Below are 15071 nucleotides of genomic sequence, written 5' to 3'. Positions count from 1 at the left end.
CTTCTATTCAGCCAGATTTTAGATGGTTCTGAATGATAGTTGTTCTATAGCTTAGTTGTAATTTTGATGTGATTGTAGGTATGGGAGGAGGCGAGCACCTCCTTTGCCTACTCCGCCATTTGACAAAAAAATCCCAGAAATTAATACATTATATATTTCCAGATGCCTCATTGTTGCAGAATTTTTAAGATTGAAATTTACATGGGCTTCATATACTGTCTACATGCTGATGACACTGTAGTTAATCTGTTTAGCCCTGTCCTCTCCCAAGAACTATTTTTTTTAAATAAAGTTTTTATTTTTAATGCTCTGTGGATGTTCAATAAATTTTTGTCAAATAAACATACATTATGTTTTAGATATTGACTTGGACTGAGATGTATACACTTTTAAATATTCATTCATTCTGTAAACTCCATCATTATGCTTAACTTTTAAACATTATTGATTAAAAAAATAAAGAAAGAGAAAGTTTTTATTTAGGAATATATCCCAAGAAACTAGAAACACCAATCAGAAAGGATATATGCACCCCTATGTTCATGGCAGCACAATTTACAAGAGCTAAAATTTGGAAACAGCCTAAGTGCCCATCAGCAGATGGGTAGATTAAAAGAACTGATACATCTATACAATGGAATACTATGCTGCTATAAAAAAGAAGAAATTCTTACCATTTGCAACAGCATGGATGGAATTTGGGAGCATTATGCTAAGTGAAATAAGCCAGTTAGAGAAAGATAAATATCACATGATCTCACTCATTTATGGAATATAGTGAACAATATAAACTGATGAACAAAAGCACATCCAGACCGTCAAACCTCAGAGGGAAAGTAGGGGAGGGTGGTAGTAAGGGGGAGAGATCAACCAAAGGACTTGTATGCATGCATATAAGCCTAATCAATGGACACAGTAACCAGGGGGGTGAGGACATGAGTTGGGAGAAAGGAGAGGAAAAGGACACATATATAATACCTTAATCAATAAAGAAAAAAAAAAGTTAATAAAGAAACTAACCAGAAAATATAACTGGGAATAAGGAGTAAAAAGGACAAACTTGCTAATTATACTAAAATACTATTATTTGATACTTGTGGCCAGGTGCCCAAAATTTGTGCACATTTAAATGGGATTAATTAGAGGAAATATTTTAATATTGCTATTTGCCCTTTCTCTATAATAGAAGTATCAGAGATGAAAGAAAATTAACAAAATGTGTATAAAATCTTCCTCCTGTCAAAGTCTGGGGCATGCCACATGACCTAGAGTCAAGTCCCCACCCACCACCTGCATGCACTTTGAAAACACAGGAGACCAAGACCCGCTGGCCCCACTCCCATTGGGTGAGACCCAGACCCGCCCATCCCCACCCCCGTCAAGCCCCTCCAGTCAGATCCCCTGTCAAGCCCTGCCAGGTGGGGTACGTGGCCTGAGGTAGCTCGGGCCTGTGCTGGGGTAAGGGGTGTGGCCTGAGGGCCCCCATCAAGCCCCATGGGGCAGGGGGTGCAACCTGAGGTCTCCTGGCCCAGTGCCGGGGCGAGGGGCATGGCCTGAGGTCTCCTGGCCCATAGCTGGGGCGGGGGGTGCAGCCTGAGGCTCCTGTCAAGCCTAGCTGGGTGAGGGGCACCGCCTGAGGCCCCTTGTCAAGTCCAGCTCCTCCCTCCACCCCCTACAGTAGGGGTGTCGAACTCAATCAGAGAAGGGGCCAAAATCTAAAATCCAGCCTAAATCGCGGGCCGAATGGTTTACTGAACAGTCATAAACTGTCATTGTGATGGAAACGCAGTGGAGTGCAGTGATGACAGCGCGGTGCGGGCCACATTGCAAGGCCTGGCGGGACGGATTTGGTCCGCGGGCCTTGTGTTTGACACATGTGCCCTACAGCATCACATCAGCGCAGAACAGGGATGCACACAGGCAGCTTCATATCAGTGCTGGGCAGGGACACGGGCAGGGACACACGCAGGCCCACAGACTGGTCGTGACTGGGACATTGTAAAGGACAAATTAGCATATTACCACTTTATATGTATAGCTATTCCCATTTGGTTACATTACTTTAATAAAGATATATTTTAAAGCCAAAAAATGGTTTGAATATAATAGTTTTAAAAGTATATTTTATCCCCCATTAGAATTGTTTAGATGCTGGACTTAAATTCTTGGGATTATTTCTTTTCTTTTTTTTTCAATTGAAATGATCTTCTAATTTCTAAGTAACATTAAAATTTAAGTGTAGACATACACTGAGTGGCCAGATTATTATGATCTCTGAATGCATAATAATCTGGCCTCTCAGTGTGTGTGTGTGTGTGTGTGTGTGTGTGTATTAGAGTCCTGGTGTATGAATTCATGCATGGGTGGGATCCAGCCTGGCCAGGAAGAGGGGACATAGGCAGTTGGCCAACCTGCCTGTTGGTCAAACTCCTGGTCGAGGCGAAATTTGCATATTATCCTTTTATTATATAGGATATACACAAGTGGCCAGATTACTATGTGTTCAGAGATCATCATAATCTGACCACTCAGTGTATTTTATAGAATACCAGCCTGATCACCTCCTAATCACTTCCCTGCCAACCTGATTGACACCTACCTGCTCCCCTGCCATCCCAATTGCCCTAATTTTAAATCCATTTTTGAGTGCTATCTAGTACTCTTACATACTTTTTAAAGTAATGGTGGTGGTGGTGGTGGTTTTTTTAACTTTTCTATTTTAACACTTTTAAGGATGCTTTCTTTTCCTTACATACATTTGCAGAATATGAGATATTGTCATGCACACTTCACACATCAACCAATATTTATCATCAGATTTATATCTATTATATAATAATAAAAACATCATATGCTAATTAGATCAGACATTCTTCCCAATTACTTTCCAGATGAAGCTGGGGCTATTATGGAAACCCGGGTCCTGGATGTCAGAGGGAAGCAGATGCCAGCAGCTGGGGAAAGGAAGACCTACTCTTGCACGAATTTCGTGAATCAGGCCTCTAGTTAATAAAATAATGACCTATTCTACTAACCAATCCATTACTTGAAATACTTTTCTTTCTTTTATTTAAAACTTGAGTTTACCCTTCACTTCTCTCTTTTTTCATATGATTGTCACCAAAACTAGGTTCCTCAGGTAGAAATATCAGTATACTTATTTATGAATGCTTATGAGTAACTGTCTATAAAATATTTCTGGAAAGCAAATCACTATAGATCAAGATTATTTGAGGGTATGTAGCATAAGTGTACAGACAACATGGTCTTTTATTGGAGAAAATAAAAGATCAGGAAAGGAATTGGTACTAAGGCTGACATTGCTTAGTGTTTTCTTAGAGAGCCTCAAGCTCAGTGTCTATCTGTGGAAGTTGGTTTGGACTGTTTTTGAATCATGCATTTGTGTTGTTGTTGTTTTTAATCAGATATAGATTTCCAGGTTAAAGAGTCTACCTTCAGCAATTGCTTTCCATCAGATTTAGGAAAAGAATTTGATGAGAATTCAATTTTGTAAGCTAAAAGTATTATAGCACTGTAAATTATCCTTTGTACTTTAAATTTTACAGCCATGGTCTGGTTTGTCAGTTTTTAAACTGTCATGAAAGTTTCCAATAAACTTGATTATGAAAATAAAGAATAGTTGTTATACAGAGATTATTACACAGATGACTGTGTATTATCATTCTCTCTTCCTAACAGAAACTGCTCCAATTCAGACTTTTATCCTCCATTATCTGAAGTATTGGGCACTCAGTCCTACACATTTATTAATTACTAGAGGCCTGGTGCATAAAATTCGTCCATGGGGTAAGGGTGTCCCTTAGCCAAGCCTGCACCTTCTCACAATCCAGGACTGCTGGCTGTCAACCACCCGCCTACCTGCCTGCCCGATTGACCCTAACTGCTTCAGCCTGCCAGCCTGATCACCTCCTAATTATTCCCTGCCAACCTGATTGACACCTACCTGCTCCCCTGCCATCCCAATTGCCCTAACTGCCCTCCCTTGCTGGCCTGATCACCCCTAACTGCCCTCCCTTGCAGGCCTGGTTGCCCCCAACTGCTCTTCCCTGCCGGCCTGGTTGCCCTCCCCTGCAAGCCTGTTTGCCACTAACTGTCTTAGCCTGGAGGCCTGGTTGCCCCAGCTTCCCTCCCTCTCTGGCTTCATCACCCCTAACTGCCCTCCCCTGCAGGCCTGGTTGCCCTCCCTTGTAAACCTGTTTGCCCCTAACTGTCCTTCCCTGCAGGCCTGGTTGCCCCCAACTTCCCTCCCCTACTGGCCTGGTCACCCCTAACTGCCCTCCCCTGTCGGCCTGAGTCCCCCCCAACTTCCCTCCCCTATAGGCCTGGTCCCTCCCAACTTCTGTCCCCTGCTGGCCTGATTGCCTACAACTGCCCTCCCCTAACGACTATCATGTGGCAGCCAGCTTGTGTCCACATGGGGCAAGCCACCTTTGACCAAATGGGGCAGCCATCTTGTATGTTGGAGTGACAGTCAATTTTCATATTATTCTTTCATTAGGTAGGATTTGTTTAATAAGAATGAAATTAAGGGTTCTATTATTGTATTGTTGTTTATTTTTGTTTTGCAAAACAAAAAATGGATATTGAGGTCATTTTCCAAAATAGTTTTCCCTGGCAAGTTTTAATAAAAAAGGAATAAAATAATCAAGTTAAATGTTAATACTGGGCAAAACTAGCAAACCACAGGAGACAGTTTGGCCCTGATTTTTAGGGAGCTCACATTTATTGGGTATATATGTCTTTATCACAAAAGAAGAACTTATTTTGGATATATTGACAAGTTAGAATTTTTTGTTGTCAACAGGTTTGGCAAACATCGAAAAGATGACAAGATTGAGAAAACAAGTAAGATAAAAATACAGGACTCCCTTACTTCAGAAGAGGAGAGAATACGAATGAAGCAGGAGCAGGAGAGGTAGATATCAGTTATTTGATTAAACCTCATTAGATAGAGGTTCTTTTCTTTCTACTCTTTTTTTTTTTTTTTTTAATATAAAGAATTTGGCCCTGGCTGGTGTGGCCTAGTTGGTTAGAGCGTTGTCTTGTACACCAAAAGGTGGCTGGTTTGATTCCCATTCAGGGCACATATCCAGGTTGTAGGGTTCACTCCCTGGTGGGGGTATGTGCGGGAGGCAGCTAATCAAATATTCCTCTCTCCCTCTCTCCCTCTTTCTAAAATTTATATTTTAAAAAAAAAAAGTAAAAATTTTACATTGAATTGATTTTTATTTTTTCTGCATGAATCCAGATACTGATGGTTATGGGATGAATACAATGAAAAAAAAAAAAAAAAAAAAAGGTTCAAATGAAAGAAAAACTTACCGTATTTTCCGGCATATAAGATGACTTTTGAAACGAAAAAAAGCCTGCTCAGATTGGCCAGAGAGGCGGTCTATTAAAAAAAGAACTGGTGTTGCCTCGGAAGTGGGGGGTAGTCTTATACAGCGAATATAGGCCCAAACCTATGTTTTAACTGTAAAATTAGTGGGTTGTCTTATATGCCAGAAAATAGGGTACTTTTTGGGGGAGCATTACAATTGATTTTATTGGTTTTAGCTAAGCCATTTTGCATAGGAGGTAGTAAGACAGTAAAGACAGTAGATGCATGCATCTGGAAGAAATAAAGAGTGTTTACTCAGTTGGCTTCAAACTTAGTGTTCAAGTTCTCAGAATTTTGACATCAGAATCAGAATCCATGTAATTTCAGGTAACCTTTGCATTTAGGTCACACATTGTCATAGAAACAGCTTCACTTTTAAAAATTAACCTTTTTATAGAAAAACTAGAGGCCTTCTGCATGAAATTTCTGCACAGGTTGAAGGGTGTCCCTCAGTCCAGCCTGCACCCTCTCCAATCTGGGACCCCTCTAGAGATGTCCGATTGCCTGTTCAGGCCCAATCCTGATATAATCGGTCCTAAACGGGCAGTTGGACATCCTTCTCACAATCCAGGACTGCTGGCTCCCAACTGCTCGCTTGCCTGCCTTCCTGATTGCCCCTAACAGCTTCTGCCTGCCAGCCAGATCACCCCCTAACCACTCCCATTCCAGCCTGATTGATGTCTAACTGCTTCTCTGCCAGCCTGTTTGCCCCCAGCTTCCCTCCTCTGCCAGCCTGGTCCCCCTAACTGCCCTCCCCTACAGGCTTGATTGCCCCTAACTGCCCTTCCTTTCAGGTTTGGTCCTCCCCACCCCCCAACTGCCCTCCCCTGCAGGCTTGATTGCCCCGAACTGCCCTTTCTTTCAGGCTTGGTCCTCCCAACTATCCTCCCCTGCAGGCCTGCTCCCCCGAACTGTTCTCCCCTGCAGGCCGGGGTCCCCCCAACTGCCTTTCCCTGTAGGCCTGGTTACCCCCAAATTCCCTACTCTGCCAGCCTGGTCACCCCTAACTGCCCTCCCCTGAAGGGTTGATCACCCCCAACTGCCTTTCCTTGCAGGCCTGGTCCCTCCCAACCACTCTCCCCTGCTGGCCATCTCGTGGTGGCCATCTTGTGTCCACATGGGGGTAGGATTTTTGACCATCTGTTGGAGTGATGGTCAATCTGCATATTACTCTTTTATTAGATAGGATAGAGGCCTGGTTCATGGGAGGGGGCCGGCTGGTTTGCCCTGAAGGGTGTCCCAGATCAGGGTGGGAGTTCCCTTAGGGTGTGGGGTGGCCTGGATGAGGGGCTGTGGTGGTTTGCAGGCTGGCCATGTCCCCTGTCCACCCAAGCAGAGGCCCTGTATCTGGAATTTATTTACCTTTTACAATTGAAACTTTGTAGCCTGGAGCGGAGCCACACCTTTTGCTTGCTCCTTGGCGGCAGCCATATCTGTGGGGATTTATGTATCTTCTATAATTGAAAGCTTTTCCCTCTCTCTCTCTCTTTCTCTCTCTCCCTCTCCCTTTTGAATTGAAGTTTCTTAAGCTTTAGAAATTGAAGTGTTTGGAATAAAATGGAGTAATTTAAGTATGCAATTGATTTTCCATCCTGAGGAGTTGGTCACTCCTTTTTTGGACATAAAAAGATTTTACTTCATAGTCATAAAATAGTTATTCTCATCTTACTCCAATGCAGTTAGTGATAAAACCATTTATTATAAAATCAAAAATCTTCATGAATAGAAACGTTACAGGAACAGAAGTCTTGTATGTTTTATCTTCATCATGCAACATCCATCTTAATTAGAGAAAAGGGTTGTGAACACTATGACAAGAGTCTGGAATGAAATCACTAATTGATGTCAAGCTGAAGAGAGACTGTTAGTATGAATTTAGTGACAGCAGGACAGAAATTAACCTTATTATTTTATTTAGTATATTACATTAGTTATGTATTATTATCAATGCAACTTCAAGGCCACTTTGTTACCATTATGTAAACGAACCCCCTCCTTCCTTTTTTAAGCAAAAAGTAAAGGTGTGAATATTTTTATTTCAATTACAAATTGAAATGATAATTTATTTTAAGTCTTAGTAAAAAACATTAAAGGTTTTAATATTTATTTTCCCTCCCTCCTTTCCTTCCTTCTTTTCTCTCTTTCTCTCCTTACATGTCAAGGCTAGGGAAATATCGATAGTTCATGATGGTGCTACCCAGCAACATTAGTCAGTACAGCTGTCTATGGTCATTTAAATTTCAGAAGAGCTCTGTTGTTTATAACTAAGAAGGACTTTCTGAAAGCAATATATATTTATTTCCTTTGCTAAGTTTTGGGCTAATCAGTTTCTTCTGTCATTGTTGAGGTTTGGCCTAAGATAAATAAGAGGAATGCTAAACAGCAACCTGACTCTTCAGAAAAAGGAATGACTCATATCTTAGAGATAATTTGTGACTTCAGGGTCACAAAAAAGAATAGAGGGGGTGTTTGTTTATGGTATTGACCATTACAACCATTGTGGGCTCAACCATGACACACTATCTTTTTTTAAAGTTTCCTTAATAAACTATACTATTTTCTCCTCTCAACCAATTATTCCTTTCTTGAAATAAGTTTCTCCACAAAGAAGGGAAATATATAATATGTAAATAAAACTCTGGTTGTGTTACAAAGTTTATTTTCTCAAATCAAATCATAATAAGCAAGACATTCAAGTATAAAAGTATATAATAAAACCATTTGTGTATTTTGTTACTTTGACTAAGTTGTCACTAAAACTCCCCAACCTACAATGCATTCCTAGTTTCTAAAATCTGCTTTTAAGTGACATTTGCACAGCAAGCTTCCTTAGCATTTCCTTCTATATAATAGAATGAACTTTAAAATGCACACTCACTTAGGCTAACCATCAGATTTTGTAGCTTGCGCAGCACTTCCCTCACCTTTGTGCGCAGCAAGCCTGCTATAGTTTAATTTAATGTTTTCATTGCAAGTGTGAGCCAAAGGGTGGAAAGGAGGAGTGCAAACAACTTTTTTTTAAAAAAATAAATCTTTATTGTTCATGTTATTACAAATGTTCCTCATTCCCCCCTCCATCTTCCTCCCCCCCCCCCCCCCCCCGGGCCATTGCTCCCCTCCACCAAGTTCCCACCTCACCCTCTGCCCTTTCCCCACCCCCATTGTCCTCATTCATAGGTGCACAGTTTATGTTCAATCTCTTCCCACACCCCCTCCTCCCCTTTTCCCCGAGAATCGTCAGTCCACTCCCCTTCCATACCTCTGATTCTATTATATTCACCAGTTAATATTGTTCATCAGATTTTTTTTTAATTCCCTTGGTTTTTAGATTCACTTGTTGATAGTTAGGTATTTGTTGTTCATAGTTTTTATCTTTATTTACTTTCTTTTCCGAAAGAACCCCCTTCAGCAATTCATATAATTCTGGTTTGGCAGTGATGAACTCCTATAGCTTTTTATTTTTTATTTTTTATTAGTGGAGCTCTTTATCTGGCCTTCGATTCTGAGTGATAGCTTTGCTAGGTAGAGTATTTTTGGCTGTAGGTTCTTGCTATCATCACCTTGAATATTTCCTGCCATTCCCGTCTGGCCTGCATGGTTTCTGTTGAGAAATCAGCTGACAATCGTATGGGTACTCCTTTATAGGTAACTACCTGCTTTTCTCTTGCTGCTTTTAATATTCTCTCTGTCTTTTGCTCTTGGAATTTTAATTATGATGTGTCTTAGATTCCTTTTGTTTGGAGTTCTGTGTGCTTCCTGGACTTGTAAGTCTACTTCTTTCACCAGGTGGGAGAAGTTTTCTGTCACTATTTCTTTCAGTATGTTTTCAATATCTTGCTGTCTCTCATCTTCTGGGACCCCCATAATTCTGATGTTGGTTCGCTGAAGTTGTCCCAGAGGTTTCTTACATTATCTTCAACTTTCTGGATTCTCTTGCCTTCTTGCTTCTGCGGAGGAGTGTCTTCTGGCTCCTTATGTTCCAAATCTTTGACTTGATTCTTGTGATCTTCCTTTCTGTTTTTAGGACTCTGTGTAATATTTTTTATTTCAGACAATGTATTCTTTATTTGTAGTGGATCCCTTTTCATATCCTCATAGGTCTCATTTATTTTATTGGCCTTTTCTAGGAAATTCTTGAAAAACCTTATAAGCGTGGTTTTGAACTCTATATCCAGTCTCTTCTTTTCCTCCATTTCTCTTGTTTGTGATCTATTTCCTTGTCTTGGCATTTTCACAGCTTTCCTGAGTTGGTAGGGTGGCTTTGTGTGCTAAGGTGTCCTATATGGTTCAGTGGGTCAGCCTCCCAGTTACCTGAGGTGGACAGACTTGGTGTAACCCTTTGTGGGCTGTGTGTGCAGTCTTGTTGTTAAGCCTTGCTTGTTGTTGGTATTACTGGGAAGTGTTGATCTCCAAGCCAATTGGCTATGAGGATCAGAAGTGTCTCAGCTAGGAGGGTTTCTGTATTCTGCTTGGATGGGTGGAGTCTTGGGGTGGCACAGACAAGCTTTGTTGAATCTCACACAATTGGTTGCAGGTGCTCGCACCTCTTTGGTATAGGCGAGGACAAGCTTTAGATTCCTGTCTGCCCCTCCCTAGGAGAGTCCTATTGGCAGCGAACGAGGAAGCTAGCTAGCCACTGGAAGGGCCTCTGTGCTCTGCTTGGATGGAGCGGAGTCTTGGGTGGTGCAGAGAAGCTTTATTCAGCCCCTCCCTAGGAGGGTCTGGTTTCTGAGTCCCGCAGTAATGGCTGCTGGCTTCACACACCTCCGAGAGATCCCCGCCCACTGCCCGACAGTCTGGCCTCTCCCTGTCTGGGGCCGTCTATCAGTGCAATAGGGTGGTTCTGTTTTCCTCCCAAACAAGAAAGCCAGCCGCACATTAGCCGTCCACCCTCTCCGTGTTCAGGGAGTTAGCGGGTAGCAAACTCGGCCCGACCTCTCCGTGCTCCACAAGCAAGCCGGCAGCGAACTCTGCCGCACTTTTTCACGTGCAGTTTTCTGTACCTTCACAGTTCCTGAGGTTCAGCACGCCTTCTCTCTCCTTTCCAGATGGTAGAGCCAACCCTTAGGCAGCCTCTCCGGCGCTTCAGGGTGATGTTTCCCCTGTTTTTCAGTTCTAAATTCAAACTTGTTGTGGTAGGCTGCATTCTGGTGTCTGCCCTATGCCGCCATCTTGGTTCTTCTTTCGCAAACAACTTTTATAACAATTTTTTTTATATAACTAAATTCATTGGTGATGACAATGTTAACAATAAAAATATAATTTCTTTTGTTATTGAGCTTAGAGAATATCAGGTTTTTTGGATTCTACTATAGAAGTGACTGTGATATTTATTGGATTTTATGATAGTGGCAATTCGTAATATTATGTCAATTTGGGTAAGAGAAAGCAATTAAGAACAGAGCTTTATGAATAGTATTTCATGCTGCTGAGCATTTCTTCTGAGCAATTGACTTGGTAAAAATTGACCTTTTTTGAACATTTGTTTCTGAGTGATTTGGCACAAAGGAACATTCAAATCTAGAACTCATCAATAATATAATGACACTAGAGGCCCAGTGCCAGGAATATCTGCACTGGTGGGAGTGTGGCCTGTGGGGATTGGCCTGCTGTGGGAGCACTCCTCAGCCCGGTCTGCCAAGCCACTGTGGACCTGCCCTCTGAGTGGCTGCTCCCTGGTCCAGGGTCTTCTGAAGCACTCACCTCTCCAGGGGACCCAGTTGGGGCTGGGCCCAGGGACAATAGCACTGAGAGGCAGAGGAGTAGGCCTTAGTCCCACGGCGGCCATGAATCCGCCTCTCAGCCTCTTAGGTCAGTTCTGCGAGTAGCACACTGACCACCAGGGATCAGCTCCTGTGTTGAACCTTTGTCCCAGATGATCAATGTACATCATAGCAACAGGTCAACTGGTCGTTCCGGTCATTCAGATGCTGGGCTTTTATTATATAGACTAGAGGCCCGGTGCACGAAATTCATGCATGGGGCTAGGGGGATGTCCTTCAGTCCAGCCTTCACCCTCTCCAATCTGGGACCCCTTGAGGATGTCCCACTGCCCATTTAGGGCAGTCAAACATCCCTCTCACAATCCAGGACTGCTGATTCCAAACTGCTTACCTGCCTGCCTTCCTGATTGCCCCTAACCACTTCTGCCTGCCAGCCTGATCATTCCCTAACCACTGCCCTGCCAGCCTGATTGATGCCTAACTGCTCCCCTGCCAGCCTGTTTGCCTCCAACTTCCCTCCTCTGCTGGCCTGGCCACCCCTAACTTCCCTCCCTTGCAGGCTTGATTGCCACAACTGCCCTCACTTGCAGACCTGGTCCTTCCCAACTGCCCTCCCTTGCTGGCCATCTTATGGTGGCCATCTTGTGTCCACATGTGGGCAGGATCTTTGACCACATGGGAGCAGCCATCTTGTGTATTGGAGTGATGGTCAATCTGCATATTACTCTTTTATTATATTAGATAGGATAGAGGCCTGGTACATGGGTGGGGGCCAGCTGGTTTGCCCTGAAGAGTGTCCTGGATCAGGGTGAGGGTTCCCTTGAGGCATAGGTGGCCTGAGCGAGGGGCCTGTGGTGGTTTGCAGGCTGGCCACACCCTGTGGCAACCCAAGTGGAGGCCTTGGAATCTAGGATTTATTTATCTTCTACAATTGAAACTTTGTAGCCTAGAGTAGAGCCACGCCTTCTGATTCTCCATGGCAGCAGACATTTCTGTTGGGATTATTTATCTTCTATAATTGAAATTTTATAGCCTTAAGTGGAGGCCAAAGCAGGCCAGGGCTGCAGAAGCTTGGATTCTTCCATTGCCATGGACAACCCTAGCCTCCTGCTCTCTCCAGCTCCCTGGCTGCCAACATTTCTGTTGGGATTTATTTATCTTCTATAATTTAAACTTTGTAGGCTTTAGTGGAGGCCTGGGCCAGCCAGGGTGTGCAGAAAGCTTGGCTTTCTCCATTGCCAAAGGCTTCCTCCAAGCCTCCCTTCTGCTCTCTGTGGCCCCAGCCTGCTTGGTTGGGATGATTTGCATACTCAGTCCTTATTGGCTGTTGGACGTGGCTTTTGGGTGTGTAATGATTAATTTGCATATTACTCTTTTATTAGATAGGATAATTCCCTGTCATCTTATCACATGCATTACTTTGGCCCACTTGAGAGAAATCAATTGCTTGTAATTGTTGGCTATTTCTGGGTTCTTAATTCTGTTTCATTGGCTTATTTGTCTATTATCCACACAGTCTTAATTAATATAGATATATTCCAGTCTTTCAAACATGAGTGTGATTTCTCCCACTTTATTTTTATTGTTCTTTTTCACACTTGTTTAGCTATTCTATTTTTTGCCTTTTTATATAAATTTAAAAATAATCTTGTCTATAGTTAATTAATCTTGCTGAGGTTTTTATAGAAATTACATTAAACTAGTATAACAATTTGGGAAGAATTGACTTCTTTATTATGTTGAGTCATCCTTAATCACAATGTCTTTCCACCTTTTGATATTTGATTCTTTCATTAGCATTGTGTGGTTTTCAGCATAGAAGTCTTGTACAGGTTTTGTTAAATTCATATTTGTACATTTTTAATATACCTACAAACTAGCATTTATTTATACTGTGTTTCATTATTAGTGATTATAAATTGCAGTGTATTTTTTATTTCAGCTTCTGTCAACTTATAGAAATTCAATGCATTTTTGTACATTGAAGTAGTATCCTGTTATCTTACTAAATTTGCTTTTTAGTCATAGGAAATTTTTATAGGTTCCTGGGGATTTTCTATATAGATAATCATGGCATCTATAAATAAAATGGTCTCATTTCTTCCTTTCCAATCTGTATGCCATTGATTTCCTTTTCTAGCTTAGGGCGTTGTCTAGAATTTTCAGAACTATTGCTTGATTACAGTGGTAGGAACAGCTATCCCTATCTTTTTCCTAAAACTTAAGAAAAAACATTCAATCTTTCTTTAATATGTATAATATTACCAAAAATTTTTTAGATGCTCATTATTAAGATTAGTTCTTTTCTATTACTAGTTTTTATTTTTAGAGTTTCTGTCATGATGAATATTGAATTTTATCAAATGCTTTTTTCTGCATCAACTAGAGCATGTGATTTTTTTTTTCTTTATCCTATTATATTGATTGATTCTTGAATATTGAATCTATCTCGCATTCCTACATAAGCATCACTTGGTCATGCTGTAATTCTTTTTATATATTACTAAATTCTATTTATATATTACTAAATTCATATTTTATTAAGGATTTTTTATATCCTTAACATATTCATCAGGAATATCATCCTGTAGTTTTCCTTTCTTTTTAAACATACTTTTATGGGTTTCAGAGAGAACGGGAAAGGAAAAGAGAGATAGAAGCATCAATATATGAGAGAGAATCATTGATTGGTTGCCTCCCTCATAGCCCACACTGAGATCTACCCCTAATCAGGGCATATACCCGAACCAAAAATTAAATCATGACCACTTGTTTCATAGGTCAATGCTTAACCACTGAGCAACATCAACTGGAGCTTTAGTCTTTCTTTCCTTCTTTTTTTAATATCTCAAGAAAAGCTATTTTAAATATAAATAACATGCAATAAGCACCAATTATTAAAGAAAAAAATGATTTTAAATATAATATTGCATGCAATAAATATTAATATTTCAGGAAAAAATGATTTTAAGGACACAATATTACCAAAACTGTAGTAACATAGTATGATATCACAAAAGTTGTATGAAATATTAAAAATCTGCAAATAACAGGATTACTTCTATTCTAAATTATTTTTCTTCTGGCTCTGTTTTTGTTCATCAAATTATTTTGTTCATTATATTCTGCAAATGAATGAGAACATGTGATATTAATCTTTCTCCAACTGGTTTATTTCACTTAGCATAATGCTTTCCAGGTCTATCCATGCTGTTGAAAATGGTAAGAGTTCCTTTTTTTTACAGCAGCATACTATTCCCTTGTGTAGATGTACCGTTTTTTAATCCACTCATGTGCTGATGGGCACTTAGGCTGTTTCCAAATCTTAGCTATTGTAAATTGTGCTGCTATCAACATAGGGGTGCATATATCCTTTCTGGTTGGTGTTTCTGGTTTCTTGGGATATATTCCCAGAAGTGGGATTACTGAGTCTTATGGGATTTCCATTTTTAATTTTTTGAGGAAACTCCATATTGTTCTCCACAGTGGCTGCACCCAGTCTGCATTCCCACCAGTGCAAGAAGGTTCTTTTTTCTCTGCATCCTCTCTAGCACTTGTCGATTGTTGATTTGTTGATGATAGCCATTCTGACAGGTGTGAGATGGTATCTCATTGCTGTTTTGATTTGTATCTCTCAAATGATTAGTAATTGAGCATGTTTTCATATGTCTCTTGGCCTTCTGTATGACCTCTTTCAAAAAGTATCTATTGAAGTCCTTTGACCATTTTTTTATTGTGTTGTTTATCTTCCTTTGTTAAGTTGTATGAATACCCTTGTAAATATTGGAGATTAAACCCTTAAAGGTGATAACATTGGCAACTGTGATCTCCCATGCAGTGGGCTTTCTAGTTGTTTTGTTGATGGTTTCTTTTGCTGTGCAGAAGCTTTTTATTTTGATGTAGTCCCATTTGTTTATTTGCCCTTTAGTGTCCATTGTTCTATGAGC

General features: G+C 41.0%; 1 protein-coding gene across 30 annotated transcripts in view; it reads left to right on the top strand.

Annotated features, from left to right (window-relative positions):
• The window catches only part of PARD3 (par-3 family cell polarity regulator), a 569056-nt gene that overhangs the window by 372650 nt on the left and 181335 nt on the right, over positions 1 to 15071 (top strand). For 24 of the 30 annotated variants that reach the window (XM_045586290.1, XM_036454403.2, XM_045586338.1 and 21 more), the window contains one exon: positions 4826 to 4936. The exons of the other annotated variants lie outside the window; for them this stretch is intronic. In XM_045586290.1, coding sequence (XP_045442246.1) covers positions 4826 to 4936 — 111 coding nt within the window. The remainder of the gene's footprint in view (positions 1 to 4825; positions 4937 to 15071) is intronic. 30 annotated transcript variants of the gene reach the window in all.

The sequence above is a fragment of the Pipistrellus kuhlii genome, unplaced genomic scaffold, assembly GCF_014108245.1.
Source record: "Pipistrellus kuhlii isolate mPipKuh1 unplaced genomic scaffold, mPipKuh1.p scaffold_m20_p_1, whole genome shotgun sequence".
NCBI lineage: Eukaryota > Metazoa > Chordata > Mammalia > Chiroptera > Vespertilionidae > Pipistrellus > Pipistrellus kuhlii.
This window is presented reverse-complemented; position numbering and strand designations above follow the sequence as displayed.